Source organism: Ambystoma mexicanum, chromosome 12 (assembly GCF_040938575.1).
Source record: "Ambystoma mexicanum isolate Mex_15411 chromosome 12, UKY_AmexF1_1, whole genome shotgun sequence".
NCBI classification, from domain to species: domain Eukaryota; kingdom Metazoa; phylum Chordata; class Amphibia; order Caudata; family Ambystomatidae; genus Ambystoma; species Ambystoma mexicanum.
Window position 1 is genome coordinate 1,174,583,086 of NC_090936.1, and position 18,723 is coordinate 1,174,601,808.

Consider the following 18,723-nt stretch of genomic DNA (forward strand, 5'->3'; position numbering starts at 1 on the left):
TTACACGCTGTGGTCCTGTTTGCGTTTACTTTTGTTGTGTGTAAATCTGCACGCTTTCTACTGTACTTGCAAGTGCGGCTGTTCAGGCTGCGTGAACTTTTGTCGCGTGTAAATCTGCATGCAGATTTTTTAACTCTTTGAAACGTAACGCCACACGCATCCCTGGCACCCGTGATGAGATAACAGGTGGACTCCTTTCATTTCTGTTCTACGTGGGAAAGGAAGTATTATCAACAAATGTTTATTTGAAGGTGATTGTGCACAGCACTTTGGACGTTATCCTGTGGTGCACCAACCCGGTATCTAGCGTGAGCCTCGTGCCGTTCGGGATAAGTCTCCCTTACTAATCTCCTCTCCTTTGTTGTTGTTTCAATTCCTGGATTTCATCTGAGACTTGTTGGTGGAGATTCCAGTTCTAGGCCTACAGGTTAGTGTTGTAATTAGTGCTATTGCTGTATTATCAGTGAGAGTTTAGTTGGGACAACTTCTCATGATGCTTTATTTATCCTAGGCTGACTTCCTATAATGCTCCCACGCCCTTTCCAGTGATCCCTCTCTCTGCCTGTTTTACTAGTCAGAGAGTTGCATCATTTGGAAGGTCTAATTTGACTTCACTACTATCAAGCCGTGTGAATTCAAGGATCCGTAAGAGCCCTACCAATTGTATCCTTTTTGGTTACCGTATCCTTTTCATAAGATATCTTGGTCATTTATGACAGTTGTTCTCCAAAGTGCTGAAAACAATTCAGGAAGATTTCACTTGTTTGTAGAAAGGTTGGGAGCATACTTTCAATCCTAGTGATCGATTTAACCTTTACTGTACCCATTACGTTGGTAGAATTATTCAGCTCGTCAAATGTCACTCAAGTAGTCACATGTTTGGGAGCTAGAAATGAACATAATTCTTTAATAGTCTCAAGAGCAGGAGTAAAGAGACATTTGAACTTTTAGCACATACAGAAAGACCCCATTTGTATCAATGTATAGATACTACTGCTCAACAATGAAAGCAATCTCTCGCATATTCTTGTGATGGCCATTGTGCGGGTATGTCACGACTTACACAATCAATATTGTGTTTCGTCACCATTAAATTGGCAGATTTACTTTAATGATTCTGTGCAAAGGTCTTTGTTGCATCAAGCCAACTCGCATGCAATTTAATCTGAAACGAGAACATCCCTATGGACTAGTCTTTAACTCCAAACAAGACCTTATACTGTTGATTTGATTTTGTAAATTTGTATAGCTCATAACCTGAGGGGGTCCCGGTGGAAACCGGGATCTGGTAGCAGATGGCAATTTCACACAGAAATTGGGGAACTTGCAAAAAAATAGGATTGCACATGAGCAAATGAGTCTACAGTTGCTTCCTAAATGTACTCCGGGATTCACTTTGTCGTAGGTTATCGGGGAGTGAGTTCCAGGTCTTGTGAGGGAGAAACGTCCATCACCCCACATAGATGTTCTAGAAGAAGGAACAACCAGCAAACCTTGTCGCGCAGATCATAATGTATGGTTGGGACAGATGGTAATTTTAGATAAGTAAACTGGGGCCAAGCCATAAATACATTTAAAGACCAGACACAGAATTTTAAGCAGGATCCTTGGCTGCACCGGGAGCCAATGCAAGCTCCTTTGAAAAGATAAATAGCAATGTTCCTGGGTAGATCAAAGATCAGTCGGACCGCCAAATTCTAATATTTAGGAATGCCCATCAAAAGGGCATGACAGTAATCCAGCCTGGCATTGAGGAGCATCTAGTCTGGCATTGAGGAGTGTTCCGACCACTGTTGGTCGATCTTTCTCCAAGATAAGAGGAAATAATGGTTTTAGGAGTTTAAGCTGGAAGTAAACTGATTCCACAGTCTGATTGACATGGAGATTGCAGCTCAGACTGGACTGCCAAAGGCAGCCAATATGTTCTGGTTAGAACCCCAAATAGGGTTCACAGGGCACATGTAGAGCATTAGCTAGTTTAGCCAATGATCTCAGTTCTTTACGGATTTTGCTGCAGCATACAATTTTGGATTTTTTTCGGCACAGGACATAACTCACTCCAATGCCTCCCTCCAATGGATGCTTTAGCCCGAGTTAGATCTGGGTATCAGCGTAGGAATGATAGCAAAGATCAAATTGGGAGAAAATATCAAGCAATGGGCGACAAGGAAGAGCCCCGAGGGACTCCACAGGTAACAGGCAAGGGGTCAGATAGATATGGACCAGTTTTAACCCCGATTGGTCAAGAAAGACTTAAACCAATTTAGTGCATCATCAAATATTCGGGCCATTGATAGTCTAGACCTAAGGACGTCAAACTCTACTGTGTTGAAGGTTGCTGATAGGTTCGGAATGACAAGCATGCTGATATCACCATCATTGGCAGCCAAAAGTTTGGCAGGCCACAAGAGACTTACTGTACCAGATCCTTGTATGCCTGTGGCCAAGCCTTGCAAATCAATAAGAGACTGCGTGCAGTTATCACAGTGGGAGGTTATCTGTAAAGCAACAGTGCAGTAAAAGGATGATACAGTAAGAGTACAGTAATATGGTATGATTAGAAAGATCGACTATTAAGGGTACACTTGAAAGGTCATGTAGAGCAGGGACAGAGAGGGGAAGTGGATAGAGCTTAGGAAGGCAAAGCCCGACCAAGTCTTAATTAGCAGATTGATATGCAGCTCTCCTCCCCCTGTAGCTATATTTGTGAGCTTTACACAATACAACCATCCAACAATGCAATCACTGGATGGATCAAGGATGCAAGCAAAATGTGCCATATGTTAGCAAGTTTGAACTAAAGCTTCAGCACAAACTATGTATGCTATAAGGTTGAACCACCTCTTCATAGACTTATGCAATTGGCCTTTTAGAGAGAACCCATCTTTTCCTTCAGACATCAATAGCTGAAGTTTGGACCAGAATGTGTATTTCAGAATAGGCTTAAGTATGCCAATCTAGATCAAATGCTTAAGTGCTCAGATTCCGTAAGATGCTCAATATTTATGACTGGTTACATACCGTAATCAAGGTAGTGCCTGAACGTCTGAGGCTTTGATGTGAACGTTTTAGGATTTTTTGCATTACTCCAACTTAAGAATGTAGTTCTCTCAGGGTAGTCTTGGTCTACAACATTGCGTGATATCAGAATGTGAAGGTTAGGTTGACCTTGCTCACTGCAGTGGCTGGGGAGTGTATTTTCTCTCAGGGTGGTCAGTGTTTGCAAACTTCTGCCACAGCCGACGGTTGGGAGAATTCTCTTCTGGTGAGATTCTCAAGTTCGCCTTTTTCTGAGTGGTAACACTTGCCAGCTTCCCGTAATACCTGAATGTTAATAAGGGTGTATGGAAGGCTTTGATATCTTTATTATGAAAAGGCCCACATTCTAAAAAAGGACATTAACATCAGAAACCTGTTGAGCAGAAAGGACAAGCTGGGATAATCCTAGCTAACTGAAAAACAGTTCCAATCAATGGAAAATCCCCACCGTAGAATGGAAATTCACTTTTCTTTTTTAAGCAAGACTCCCTCAGAACAATTAAAGATGCTACATGAGATGGCTGGTTGACTAACAACGTTGCTGTACAATGCTGCTTACCTGAATCTCTTAAGATGCAACCGCAGAACCTGAGGTAGTTGACAGACCATCAGCTGCTTCTGGGCTTCTGTAAGAATAACTGGCTTTGATGAAAATTTCCTACGTTTAGCTGTAGCAGACAAAGAACACATTTATTAATAGGGAAGGCAATGAGGCCCCAGTCAACAGTGGCAAGCTCTACAAAATGAACAGACAAGAGTCCATACAATCACACAAAGGAGTACTGAAAAGGGATCTACTGCAAAGATTAATTTATGACACTTAGAATTTAATTACAGCGTATAATGTTGCACACTTGCAGAAATTGCATTTTCTATTCATGACAGATGGAAAGCAGGCTACAGCACCGTGGCAAGTATCTTGACTTTGGTGGGCCCATGTATCCCGGACAACATTTATTTTTATTTTATTGGTAAAGCAACACTGTTGGCTTTGAGTATGCTTTCCATCGATCAATGGGAGGTAGCATGTTTAAAAGAATTCTGGGTAAATTGCATAATGAGGAAAGGAGGGGCGGAGATCATTTATTGGTGGGCAGGACAATACATAGGCGAGAAAGAGTGAGGAGGACAAAGGACATTACACAGAATTAATCTGTTTATTCTGTTTGACATGCAAATACAGTGGATGGAGATTTACAAAGTTACGCGAGGTACATAACAGTACTAAAAACGATGGGGAGTTGAATAGTTTCCACCCAACACCAGGAAACTGGCAAAATCCATTTTGGAAGTGCTACTCTAGTGACTCGACTAGGTTGAAAACAATTTATGGCCACCAGGGATTAGCTGCACCTCACAATAAGTGCGTTAATACACTGGGAGATGAGTGCAGCGCAATGACCTGGGCTGGAAATGAAAATGCTGGGATGCTATGAAATCAGGTGGGGCGTCACAGGGCAGGGAGCAAAGGGGTATTGCAGGGGATGCCTGCAACAAGTCAAGTGATGGGGTTGCAGCACCTTTCTTTAACTCAGTAGACCACTTGAGGACTGATGCAGTTAATAATTTAAGGCAGACCGGAAGCACGAGCAATGGGCAGTATTTGTGCCGCTTCATTCTCACAAGACACCACTCATTTTTAATATTTATTTATTGTGATCTGTGGGTGTACCAACATTACAACATAATGCAACATAATGCAATTAACCAATCAAACAGTCAGATCAACCATATACATCTTTAGCTTTTTCAAGAAACCGGACCAAACATTCATCCCTCCCCCGCCAAGGAGAAGAGGAACAAAAGCAAAATAAGGGGAAGAGTAGGAAAAATGTGTGCCTAACTATGGAAAGCAAGGTAACAAGACAAGAGAGAAAGAACCGAAAAGTGGACGTTTCCATGTCATGAATTTCCTTTGCTTTTCGCAGCCACTCATTTTTGGATGGGAGGGTCGGGGCCTTCCACCTTATCGTGATGCAGACGCGCGCTGCTAGCAGAAGGTTCCTGGGCATGTGTCGGAGGAGGGCATACTCTTCGTCGGGAACCTCAAGTCCGAAGAGGACCAGCAGGGGGGTTACGTTTCTGTGAATGCCTTCCACCTTATAGATCCACCCCAGAATTTCCTTCCAAAAAAACCTGTATGCGGGGGCAGCTCCACCACTGGTGCCAGGAGGTACCCACTTGCATGCATCCCCTCCAGCAATAGGGGGAGATCCCATTATACATTTTGGCAAGTCGTGGGGGTGATAGGTGCCATTGTATGAGAATCCTACAGTTGTGCATTTTATATTTCACAGCAATAGAGGGCTTCCACACTGCTCTATAAATTGCACCCCAGCCTTTTTGATAGTCTTCTAACCTCAGTCCTACTGTACTAGGAGGCAAGCAGTGTCCCCTGTCTATAAGAGCTCTGTATATGCTAGCTATGAGACCTCTTTGGTGATCGTGTGCATGTTTAATATTTTCTCGAATGGGGTGAGCAAGCACTGTAGCTGGCCTTTCCATCTTTATCTGTGAGAACCCCTTTTAATTGCAGGAATGGCAAGGGATTGATCTCAAGTTAGTCTTTGGTTAGAAAGGTCCTGTCTCTCCACATTTGACCTGCTCTGACCAGGCCTTGCTCTTACTGGGGTTGGAAGCGGAGGGGTTCTGCGATGGCATCCCTGATCGGGAGGGGGTGGGGGGGAAGAGAGGGCCCAGATGCAGCCAAGGGGTGAGGCCCAGGTCGTGACCCCAGCCATGCCGCGATTCCCCTTGTCCCATAATGCTTCCAATACTGGGCGTACCCTAGCTCTATGCGGGATTTCCTTGCGGGGAGCCCATAACCACTCTCCCAGGGTGACTAGGGCGAAGAGGCCGTTTTCCAAACTAACCCATTGTTTGCTTTTCATTTCCCTGATATGGTCAACCAGGATGCGCAGCTGAGCTGCCGCATAATATTTGTGACTATCTGGGTAAGCTAGACCGCCTTTTTCCTTTGGGAGGATGAGGGTACTATACTTGATTCGTGGCCTCTTTCTCCCAAAGGAATGCCAGCAAAGCATTCTTAGTCGTGGTTAAGTATGCCCTCGGGAGCGCTATTGGCAGCGATTGGAACAGGAAAAGACGACGCAGCAAAATATGCATTTTGATTGCTGTGAGTCTGCCCGCCCATGTGGGGCCAAGCTTGGTCCAGTTGATTAGGTCTCGTTGAATGGTGGCCCAGAGCAGTTTGGAGTTAGCTTGGTATAGATACCGCATATTTTTTTGTGATTGTGATTCCCAGATATCTAATGCTGGTCTGGAGTCCCCAGGTTCAGAGCTGGCGGGGTGTCTGTATCCTTGAGGGAGAGGACTACAGTTTTGCTGCGGTTTATACGTAATCCGGACTGTAACTCGTATTCCTCCATCTCTTGCAGGAGAGCTGGGATGGACTGTGTGGGGTGCATGACATAGGCAAGCACGTCATCTGCGAATAGGGACATCTTATATTCCGACCCGTAGCGGACTAACACCTTTATTCTGTCATTATTCCTGATGTTTTGGGCAAGGGGCTCCATTACCAATACATAGACTAGCGGGGAAAGGGCGCACCCCTGCCTCGTCCCCCTGGTTAGCCTAAACTGGGTAGATGCAATTCCGTTTACAACCACTTTGGCACTTGTGTTTTTGTATAATGCTTTTGCCCCCCCCTCTTATCCACTCAGGGCCCAGACCCGCTTTATGAAGGACATTTGACATGAAACTCCACTCTGTCAAACGCCTTTTTGGCATCGACCGGGCTCAGCGTGGGTTCTACCTCTGGGGCCTTGAGAGAGGCCATTAAATCTAGTGCCTTGTGGACATTGTCAGCTCCCTGTCGCTCCGTGACATATCCCGCTTGGTCGTTGTGGACAAGTGTTAGGGAGAATTCTCTGTTTAGGCTGAATTTCCTAACCTAGTGAGTCCCCCCAGCAGCTTTGCTGGATTTTTGGGGTTTATATTTTTCCTCCTGCCAAGAGTGAGACTCTTTTACCCTCACTCTTGGGCATGATTTGAGTGTGTTTCTTTGAATCTAGATGTGTTTAATGGGCTATGGGGTCTTTTACTCCATAGGGCTTCATGTGTTTTTGTGATGTGTGCTACACAGCACCCTCAGTGCAGTGACACAGGGGTGTCAGTGACCCCCCCAGTATAGACTCCATACCCTGGGACTGACTACTGTCTCCCAGGGCATGTAAAGTCACCATTGACTTTACTAGTCTTAAATTCTGAACAGAACCAGTACAAACCATCATATTGTGGACGTACTGGCTGGGGCAATTCATTTGCCCCAGGGTCTGTTAGTCGAGGGGGCACGTCTCCGTCCCCCCCTGATCGAGTTTTGGCTTGTGGCAGTGGATACTACTTTTTATATTCAACCGCAAATATTTTCCTATGGGATTTCCCATTGTTTTAGGCTACTACCTTTCTTTAAATTATTTACGGTAGCCTCGAACATACCGCCGGTTTATTTCATTAATATTAATTCTCCGGTTGGTATTTTTTGCCAAACTTGATTCTAAAATGGCGTTTGTGTTCTCTTCTGTGACTCCAACCCAAGTCGAGCCCTTTGTTCTACTTTTTGGCGGGCTTCTCCACAGAAGCCCTCCAAAGCGGTGCCACTCTGTCTGGGGTACTTAGGAGGGGTGGAGGGGAATTTAGGCACCCTGGACTGAGTTGCCTAGGCAACTCAAGTCGCACTCCGTCCTGATTGGCCCAAGTGGTGAGCCAGCTCGCTCACCACTTAGCATGTTTGAGTGACAGCTAGGCTGAGTGAATGGGGGTTTTCTGCATAAAAGCAGGGCTTTGGGGACTGGAACTTGAGAAGTCGCCACAGGACCTAAGAATCCGACGAGGGAGAAGCTGAGCCGACCTGCCATGACACCACCACCGGTGGAGCCCTGCTGGACCGTCTCACCACTTTTTCCCAACGACAGAGGAGATCTCCCGCCGGAGAGTCTTCTTCCTTTGACTGGTGGGGATAACCAGTTTCACCGTCTTTTCGCCTTCCCGACGTACACCCTTGCCGTGCCAAGCACCCCGGCAACCGGAATACCATGTTTTACCACGACGGCGAACAAAGGTACCACCTTTAACCGGAAAACTCCGCGGCTGGTTTCTTCCCTGGTAGTGCAACGACCTTCATCTTTCCTCCAATTCGAGATCTTCTCTTCCCCTGGACGACGACGCAACTTGCACCCACTGCCAGGAACAACTGCCACCGCTGGAGGATCCTTCCCACTTAAGGTACCGTGTCCCGCCCGGCTTCCCTTGCTACCGACTGTACGGGGTAGATTTAGCCCCCGGCTTTCGAACCTGGGTTAGCCTGGGACACCCTGGCTAAACTTTCCTAAGCCTCTCTAAACTCTTTTTGAACTCTCTGCAAGACTTTCTAAGCCTAGTGTAACTGTGATCTTGGGAGCTTTTGTGCTCTGCTCTCTCCAAGAGAGCCCAGCCTTTGGACTTTGGCTCACCAGTGACTTTTGCTCTCCTGCCTTGCTAACAGTGTTCCTCAATCTTAGAGTGGTGTACCTTTCCATATTCTGTCTTTTACCCTCCCTTTTTCACAAACTTATTGGAGTGCCATTTAGTTAAGCGCTCACCTCTGTATGAAAATAAGTGGTGTTTTACTGTGACTTATCTGATAAGGAAAAAGGGGTGTATATATTGCAATAGTAACTGTGTTTAGAATATTTTACAACAAGAGTGCTGGAGTGTTTCAAACCGTGTGTTTTTAAATAAATAATTATACTTTGATACCAAAGCTCTGGTCAGTGTTTGCTTGTATTATCGTGTCTGAGTGCCTATCGTGTATACTTTGCATACTGCCTAACTCTTCTTGAGAGAAGTCTGACTGCTCAGCCACAGCTACCAGGTAAATCTGGGTGGTACTGACTGCTACCAAGTGGGTTTACTGCCAACACATGTAGTCCTAAATCTTTTGCAGTGTTCCCTAAGGGAACTGCACAGGTTTCTGCCTAACAAGCCGGGGGAGGACATTACTAAGTCTCTTGGCTAGTATGCTTGCGTACATTTTAGCGTCAACATTTATTAACGATATAGGCCTATAAAAGCCACAATCAAATTTATTTTTCCCTTCTTTGGGGACGACAATAATTCTGGCCTCTGAAGGTAGGCGGGGCTATGCCGGTTGCTATTGTACTGTTAAGGAGGAGTGCTAGGAATGGGATTAATGCACCCTTAAACCGCTTGTAGAACGCGGGTGTGAACCAGTCCGACCCCAGCGCGGGCCCTGTTTTTAGGCAAGACATAGCCTGTTTTACCTCTTCTGCATCGATTGGGGGCGTGGAGTCCCGGTCTGGCACAGACAACACCGGGAATTATATTTTAGCCATGTACTCCTCGGTACTCTCAGGGGTTGGGTTTGAGTCTGCTGTGTATAACCGCTCGTAGTACTGTGCAAAGCGAGCTTTGATTTCCATTGGACAAAATAGGACCGCATTTGAGGCAGAGTTAATTTTCAAGACTGCCCTACCTGCTCTTTCTTTCCCCGAGTCTGGCTACCAGCAGGGTTTAGGCTTTGAAGGCACCCACCCTGTATAATTTCCAGTCCAGAGCCGGGGTCATAATCAGATTGAAGTCCCCCCCACAGATTAGGTGGCCCGCTCCCACCCAATCTAGCTTTGCAAATAAGTCTCTGCTAAAGGAAAGTTTCTGGGCGTTTGGTACGTAGACTGAACACAGTATGACTGCTGTAGATCTCACATGACTTTGCACAATGAGGAACCTCGCCCGCTGGATCTCTGGTTATATGTGAGGTTTGGAGTCCCAGAGAGGAGCAATACAGGATTCCCACCCCTCATTTCTTTTCCAGTCCTGAAGCCCATATGGTTTCTCCCAGGTTTTTGCCTCTCAGATCCCTTTCGCTTAAACTTGGTCTCCTGGACAAAAAGAATGTCAAGGTTTGCCTACATGAATGTTTGAGTTAACAGATCTTTTCTGCTATGAATTTAGCCCTTTCACATTAAGAGTCCCTATCCGAATGGCCTCACCCACCATCGCTCTTATGCTGTATGCATGCTCTGTATCGAATAGTGTGCTCAGCAGCTTTTTGGACCCTCTGCTTCACACCCTTCCTGTGGACATCATCAATTCCTTCAATGGCTCGATTGGACACCTGGTTTCCCACCCCCTTCAATCCCCCTTGTGAGCGAGATAGAGTAAAGAGCATTAGAGAAAGTGAGTAAAGGTAATTTGAGACAATCTGAGTCTTTGGAGACGACCTGGGTTGTCACTCAGGGCCACACAACAGGCGTCGCCCAGGAAACCCTCGAACACTCACTTAAATCATAACCTTCAGGTATGCAAATGCGCAGTGTCAACTAATTATGTGCCCAGCCCGGCAGCTTTCATCTTCATGCTAGCATTCCTTATGCTTTCTGTTTCAGTCCCTTGTTAAACCCTTTCGTGATCTTGTTTTATGGTGTATTCAGTCTCTGAAACGTCTTGCCACCCTTGGATTTAATACTCTGCCTTCGGGGGCCCGAGAGCATTTATGCTGTCTCTGATGAGGAAGGCATTTCTTCGCTTTCCGCTGTGCCTGCCCGACCCTGCAAGTTTCTCAGAACACCTTTGGCTTCCTCCCATGAAGAGATTCTGTATTCTTCCTCATTGTGGGTGAAGACCAGTGTGAATGGATGGTTCCATCTGTATGTCATGCTGTTATCTCGTAGCCATTGGGTGAGCGGGCGGCATGCTCTTTGGGCCAAGGTGGCTGCCGACAGGTCCTGGTAAATTCTGACTTTGCAGCCCTCAAAGTCCACTGTATCCGTTGCTCTTGCCTGCTGGAGGATACCCACTTTATGTTTGTAGTGATGACATCTAGCCAGGACCGATCTTGGGCCCCCGTGAGGGTCAGCCGCCCGGTTAACTTTTTCGAATTCCAGCTGCGGTGACATTGGCAGGGGGGGCATGGTGTCAATCAGATCTTTAACCCTTCATTCCAGGGATGTCGGTGTTTCACCAGGGAGTTCCATAAGGCCCTCGATTCTTATATTCAAACAAGTCTCTATTTTCCAAGTCGTCTACTTTTGCCTCCAGGTCTCGTCTTTTTTGTTCAAGTTCTTGGAATCGCCCCTCGGTTTTAATTTCCATTATGTCTGCCGACTCTTGATTTTTCTCAAGGGCTTCGACCTTGTCCTCAATTCTGTGGACCTTTTCCTGGAGTACACTAACTGTAGATGTCATACTTGTTCTAAATGCTCGGATTTCGTCGAGCAGGAGACGGATGTCTGCTTTCGTGGACGTTTCTTGGTCCCCTCCCAGTATTGAGAGCTCCAACTGGGGTGGGGAGGATGCCATGCTGTGTACTCCTCCCGAAAGTCCCATAGCTTTAGGGCCGTTGATGGGGCCTAGTCCATCTGTGTACACAGTGTCAGCCCGCTCACACGTCAGGGAAAAGTTGCAACTACGCCACGAGTTAGCAGTGTTAGACCACAGGTCAGTGGCTCGATGTGGCTGGCTCCGTGCCTCTGTTAGTGTGCCTTGGGCGTGTATTGTCCGAGGGGGCGGCTAAGTGGGGATGGGTCTAGTCTGTGTGGGCTCCGACTCTTGGCTCTGGGGGGGGGGGGCGCACGGCCCAAGAGCCTGTTCAACTCTTTGGGGTTCCTTGTCCACTTATCACTCTGGAGTTGTACGCGAGGAGCAGACTTTCCCCAAGGCCTCCTTTCTCCGACACCGGGGGGACTGAGGAACCCTCCTCACCCCTGCCCTGGGAGACAGAGGTCTGGACTGGCGCCCTATTTTCCTTGGTCCGTTGAAGGGCCCCACACTCGTCCGATCAAGGACCAGTACCGCTCACTGTGCCGCTGTATGCTTTTCTTCACTAGGGGCGTGGTGTGGCACTATGTTGTCAGGGGAGGACCAGTGACCACCACCCGCTCCGCTCTGTGCCAGACCCAATAACACAGTTTGCCCCCGACTCGAGAAGTTCCGGCGAGTGGTTCGGGAATACCACAGACCCAGTATCGGCAGCACCCACCAGGGCAGACCCAGCTCCCCGGTTAACGCCAACCGCCCGAGCCGCCCTGTATGGGAGCTAAGGCCTGGTCGCTTTCCCGGGCCCATCCAGGGCTTCACAATGGGAACTGGAGTGCTGGCCGCCCTTCGACACCCCTACCACTCTCCTTACCCCAATGTGTCGCCCGATTGGGCGGATGGTTTCCTTCTAGGGCAGCAGGTAGGAGCCACCTCCGAGCGGCTGCGCCGGGTCCTTCTCCGTTCTACAATGCGGTCTTCAGAGTTCGGGCGGGAGTTGACCACGACCCTGAATGGTCTTAGTTTCTTGGGCCCTTGAGATCTCCGTTCCATGGGCAGGTACGTGTTTGCCTTCACTCTGCTCCCCTAGGTCCAGGACCTCCTCGGTAATGGTGCCGTTCGATGCCTGCAGGGCCGACTGGGTGTAGCTCTCCAGAACAGGGAACAGCGGTGGCAAGCTCAGCCTGATGTACTTCTGGCAGGATTCCGCCTCTGTCAACCTCTGCCTCGAGACCCTGACCACTCTCCGGGATCATACAAGACGTGGTCTACGCCGCTTGCGCCGCAGTTCACTGCTCCGAAATGGAGGAGCAGAGGGGACAGAGAAGTGTCTCTGCCCCTATGCCCCAATTGTGTATTCACTTCGTGGAGAAGGTCCGCGGGGGTTTAGGGGGCGGTCGTTTGCTGTGTACTGCTAATATGGATCACTGGGCACGGGTGTCGGGTTGACTTGGCAGCTCTGTGGTGGGACACTGTAGATGGGATCAACCCGTCATAACACTGTTGGCCTCCAACGGCATAGCTCCACGTTGGGGTACCCTCTTGATCGCTGTGTAACAGGACGACTGCTCGGATCGGGCTCGCTCCTCTTGATGTTCCTCGTCGCTGCTCTGCGCCCTCAGGCGTTACTGCACTCCATCTGTGTGACCCAGCTGTTCGGAGCCACGCTGGTGGGGGGGACGGGGGTTGGTGGGCGAACACCTTATCGTGGTAGTTCAATGGGGTCCCCGCTCAGTTTTCCCCCAGAGTTTGATCGACAGCTTCACAAACCCTTCAGCTTCAACCCACTCCAACTTCCATTGGTTGCGGGCTGGGCAATCCGGTGCTTTTCGCTGCTATTAAACGGTGTACCGTGAGACGAGCGCTCATGCGGCCATACTGCCATCTCACCACGCTTATTTTTAAATGAAAAGGCGACGAGTTGGTCTTTCAAAAGAAGAATCTACGCGTGAAACATATGTAAAGCTGGTGCCCTGCTGCGGGGGTGCAGGAAGGAAGAAGAGGACAACACTGCCCCCAAACGAAGTAAGGCCCATCACCCAGGGTGGCATAAGGGGGAGATGGAGTGGTGTTTCCAGGTGCCCAAGTCGGAATTGTCTGCCCACGTACTGCAGGGCTGAAAAAGGGAAGCTAACCCTTATGTTGAAGAAAGGGAAGCTGTTTCCATCAGCAGGAGAGAGAGGCACAGCTAGGTCCCATAAGCAGGAGAGGGAACAACGGATTGGTTATTAGCCGGATTATGATCCAGGGACATCTTTATGGAGTCATCTTCCCAGTTTTGGGGTAGTGCCAATTAATGGAAGATGCATAGAGCTTGGATGCAGAGCATGAATTGCATGGCAGGTGAAGCGAGTCTCATGTGCAGATGAGGAGTCTGATGGTCTGGAGAATAACTGCTGTGGTTATGTGCACTAAAAACTACTGCTGCGGTTATGTGTACTGAAGCCTAACATCATAGCTGGGCTTATGTGCATGTATTTACTGCACTTACAACTGCGAAGGGTGTAGATGTACCTGAAATGGTGAGAGGCGGACCAGCGTTTGCTCCAGGTAACTGTCTGTTAACATGGTACAGCGCGGGAAAGATCCATGGAGCCTGGATTTGGGTAGAACTACTTATGATTTACCCCATCATTTCTCACCCCTGACACGATACAGCCGCATTTTTTAAGCCTCCCGATTCTTGCAACTCCTGAAAGTTCAGCTGGTTTAAACCTCGCAAGCAACGATTCCTGCATCTCCTGAGCATTCGGCTCATTCGCCAACTCCGTTCACTTCCATACTGACGTCACCATTCCCTTGGCAGACACAGGGTAGTGGAGATCTCTGCTCACCCAATGGTCACTGTCTCTGGCATCTACTGATTCTGCTTTATGCGCCATGATCGCTTTACCAGTACAAAGGACACATCCCTTCACCCTGGCTTCATTTACTTTCATTTTCTTCATCATGGGGAGCTTTCCCTTGGTTTGCCTTTTCACTTGTTTTATCTGCTGGGACATATGATTACACCTAATGGGACAACTCTGCTCTTCCTTTATGGGCAAACCTCCCACTTTACATTGAAAGCACGTACTTTCCACTTCACTTAACCGGGACAGCATCACTTTTCTCCCTATGGGCCAGCTCCTTTCTACATCCTATGCAGCATGACTTCTCATTTCATTACTGGGACACAGCTTCCTTTCATCTTCTGGCCCAGCTCCCTCTCCAGCCCCCAGGACTCGCTCTCCCTCCAGATCATGAGCTGCTGGTCTCTCATGCTACGGGATCTACAGGGTCTTTTTCCTCCCCCTTTGGCACCCTGGGTGATGGGTCTTACTTGTATTGGGGGAAGTGTTGCCCTTCTTGTCCTTTCCTTTCCTGCACCCCCCGCAGCAGGTTTCTTCAGCTTCCTACTTTTTCTTGCACTTGGGTTCTTCTTCTTTAAGACCGACTCGTCACCAATGTTACGATGGGCGTGATTGTGATTAGTTGCGCAGGGTTAAACAGTGTACGTGGGTTTATGGTGGTAGTGCCACCATATATGTCGGGGCATGACTAATGAGTTATGCATGGTTATCCCACGTATGGCTGTGTGAGGTGGTAGCGCACCCAAGTGTTGGACCTTGACTGTGGTCAGTCATCCGAGGTGAATGGTTTGGCATCTGGGTGGTAGCGCCCACAGTAAGTGTAGGGTTGTGACTGCAGTTTAGTTTAGTTTAGTTTATTATTTGTATAGCGCCGCCTGGCCCTAGGGCATCCAGGCGCTTGCGATGAATACAACAAGAATAATGAATACAACAAGAATAATGCAGCAGAAATGTACAAATCGATTACATATTTACAAATTTACAGTCTTGGTGCATGCTAGTGCGGTAGGGCTAGGCAGTTTCTTTGGATAGAAGCCAAGTTTTGGTGTTGTGTCTAAATCTGTGAAAGGACGGTTCTGATCTCAGCTCGAGTGGAAGTGAATTCCAAAGTTTGGAGGCAAGCACGGGGAAGCTGGAGCCACCTGCTTTTTGGAGCTTAAATCTTGGGATATTTAAGCAGTGTGTTTGAGCTGATCTGGTAGGGCGCGCTGGGGTGTGGTGCTTGAGGTTGTCGGATAGGTATCTGGGTGCTTGGTTAGCTAGGCATTTGTGTGTGAGTGAGATGGTTTTATATTCAATTCTTTGTGGTATGGATAGCCAATGGCAGGTGCGTCTGGCGTCCGAGATGTGTTCTTGTTTGGGTATGTTCAGGGCTGCTCGCAAGGCGTTGTTTTGTATGACTTGTAGTTTGTTGATGTTTTTCTGACTGGTTCCCAAGTAAAGCGCATTGCAGTAGTCAACTTTGGAAAGGACTAGCGCTCTGGCTAAGGTGATGCAGTTGGATGGTGAGAGGTAAGGTCTGCTGGCATTGATAAGTTTACAAGTGTAAGCAGTGGCTGAAGAGATGGAGTTGATCTGTCTTGTCAGTGTGAGGGAGGAGTCGAGGTAGATTCCTAGGGTTTTGACGCTGTTAGAGACGGTGATGTTATTGCCGTCTATGGTGAATGCTTGATAGAGTTTGTCGAGTTTATTAAGTCTGGGTTGGGAACCTAGGAGGAGAAGCTCGGTCTTGTCGTCATTAAGGCATAGGCCATGCTTGGCCATCCATTCTTGTATAATGGAATAAATGTTGTTGAGAGCAGTGAGGTCGGTGGAGTAGTCGCCTGTTAAAGGGATCAGTATTTGGGTGTCATCTGCGTAGTTGGTGTAGATGACACCCAAGCGGTCCAGTATGTCAAAGAGGGGTTTCGTGAATACATTGTATAGAGTGGGGGAGACGCAGGAGCCCTGGGGGACACCGCAAGTGACTGGGGCTGGGATGGCAGAGGCTGTGGGTGCGAAGACTCTCATGGATCTGTTGTTAAGGAAGGAATGGATCCATGCGTTGGCGTTATCTGAGAATTTGGCTGCTGAGGATAGATGTTTGCAGAGGATGTCGTGGTTGACCAGGTCGAAGGCGGCCGATAAGTCAAGGAGGAGAAGGAGGGCTAGTTTACCATTGTCTTTAATGTTGTCCATCTGTGTCTTAAGGTCAATCAGGGCGGTCTCAGTGCCATGTTTGGGGCGGAATCCTGATTGTCTGAGTCCTAGTAAGTTATTTTTCTCGAGGTGGTTCTGTATCTGGAGATAGGCAGCTCTGTCGAGGATTTTTAGTAGGAAGGGTACAGTCGTTATGGGTCTGTAGTTGGTGGGGACATTAGGGTCAAGGGTGGGCTCCTTGAGTAAAGGAAGAACCCAGGAGTCCTTGAGGTTGTTGGGCACTATGTTGGAGGTGAAAGATGCGTTGATGAGGGTGGTGATGAAGGGAGCAAGTTGTTTGGCAGCATCTTTAATGATAGGGGCTGGGCAAGTGTCGCCTTGGCATTTGGACGGTTTAAGGGAGTAGATTATTTCTTCAACCTCTTTAATGGTTATGGTGGAAAACTCAAAGAGGTTATTGTCACCATTTTGGGGGGTGGTGTGGGTGTGTGTAGAGGGGGTGATGTTATCGGAGAGGGTGAGGCTTTCTTTCTTTGTCAAGATTTTGGCTTGTAGCGTGGCAATTTTGCCTAGGAGTGCTTCCTGGATGTTCGTGCACCAGTGGATGTCTTTGTTGCAGGTGTCTGGAATGGGGGAGGGTGATTCGAGTTCTCTCAGGATATTGAAGAGCTCTTTGGTATTAGATTTGCCGTTGCTGATTCTTTCATTGTACATGTTTTTTTTAGACTGGATGATGGCTGTTTTATAGATGTTCGATGCTAGTGCGTAGGAGGTCTTGTTAATGGTGGATGGTGACTGTTTCCATGCTAATTCAGCTTGTCTTTTGGCTTTGCGGAGTGTTTTTAGTTTGGGGGTGAACCAGGAATTGAGGTGTGCTCTTGGTTTGGCTTTCCGAAGCTTGAGTGGTGCTATGGTATTTATGGCCTTAAGGATAGTTGTGTTGTATAGATCTACTAATTCAGTAGGGTTGGTCATGGTGGGTGAGAAGTCGATGATGGGTTGGAGTAACGGGAGGAGTTTCTCTAGTGTGATATTTTTGTTGTTTCTTGTGAGTGTGGGTGGGGCATTGGAGGAGGGCCCTGGTGTTTGAGTGCCTTTGTTGATGGTGAAGGTAATAAGGTGGTGATCGGTCCAGGCGCATGGAGTGTTGGAGAGGATGGTAGTGTTGCAATTGAGGTCAGCTATCCAGTCAAGGATGCGTCCTTTGTTATGTGTGGGTTGTGCGATATGGTGGGTGAGTCCTAATTCTGAAATAGTGTTGGCGATAGTGTGAGCTTTGTCATCTTTCTCATCATTGAGACCTAGATTAAAGTCTCCTAGGATGAGTAGTCGAGAGTTAGGTTTGATATTGTTAGAGAGTAGAAGGGCTATGTCGTCATTAAAGGATAGTATGGGGCCTGGCGGTCTGTAGATGAGGTGGATGGTGATAGTGCTTGTGTGCGTTGTGGATAGTTTGAGGGTGAGTAATTCCGCTGATGTCAGTGATTGGTTTTGTATGTGTCTAATGTTGATGGAACTTTTTGCAATAACGGCTACTCCACCACCTTTAGCTGTTTGTCTGTCTGCACGATAGATGGTATAGTCATTGGGTATAGCAAGTGATAGAGAGGGGCCAGATGCTGGGTGGAGCCAGGTCTCTGTAATAGCTATGAAGTCGAGATCATTAGCGGTGATAATGTCTGCAATGTCTAAGGCATGGGCGACTACAGATCTCGCATTGATGAGTGCACCTTTAATGATTTCGGTGGTGATGCATGATTTTTTGATGTGGGTGCGGGGGGAGGGTGCGATCAGGCCGTGTGATATCTGGTCTGTCGGGGGTGTAGGGCGTGTGCAGTGAGGGGCAGATTTGGTAAAGGTTATGTTTTGTTTGTTGCCTAGATTGGGGAAGGATGCGGGTGTGTGTGTTCTGGATCTGAGTCGGGTGAATCTCGATAATCCTGAGCAGGGATAGGATCTGCTGATAGTAAGGTTCGTGATAGTGGGTTTGCCGATGGGAGTAGTTTGTGATGCTTCTTGGGGGCTGGGGGTGTCTGCTATGCGATGAGAGTCAATGGAGGAGGTAGGCTGGAAGGGGTTGATGTTAGGTAGGAAGGGGGTGGGGCAGGGTATGGGATAATGTCTGGGGCAGGCTAGTCTGCTGAGGCCGTTGGGGTGTAAGCGAAAGTGTGACCCTGTACAAGGGGTGTCATGGGGGACCAGGCAGAATGGGAACATAATGAGGAAGGTCCAGGTTATCATTTCTGAGTTTAGAGGGAACTGACGCACAAAATCGTCAGAGAGAAGCTAGTGCGCAATGTTAGTACGCAATGGTGCTGCAGTGCGGGTACTAGCGCAGAGAATCGGAGAAATGCTAGTGCACAGTGCTGATACTCAATACTAATACGCAGTGTAATCTGGCGACCATAAGGCACTA

At 47.9% G+C, this 18,723-nt stretch overlaps 1 protein-coding gene across 6 annotated transcripts in view; it reads right to left on the reverse strand.

Moving 5' to 3' along the window:
- The window catches only part of USP44 (ubiquitin specific peptidase 44), a 567,333-nt gene that overhangs the window by 71,480 nt on the left and 477,130 nt on the right, over positions 1–18,723 (reverse strand). For 5 of the 6 annotated variants that reach the window (XR_011281915.1, XM_069629819.1, XM_069629821.1 and 2 more), the window contains one exon: positions 3,599–3,707. Coding sequence is in view for 5 of the 6 variants with exons in the window: in XM_069629819.1 (XP_069485920.1) it covers positions 3,599–3,707 (109 nt within the window). In the remaining variant the exon portion in view is untranslated. The remainder of the gene's footprint in view (positions 1–3,598; positions 3,708–18,723) is intronic. The other variant, XM_069629820.1, reaches the window with a different exon arrangement.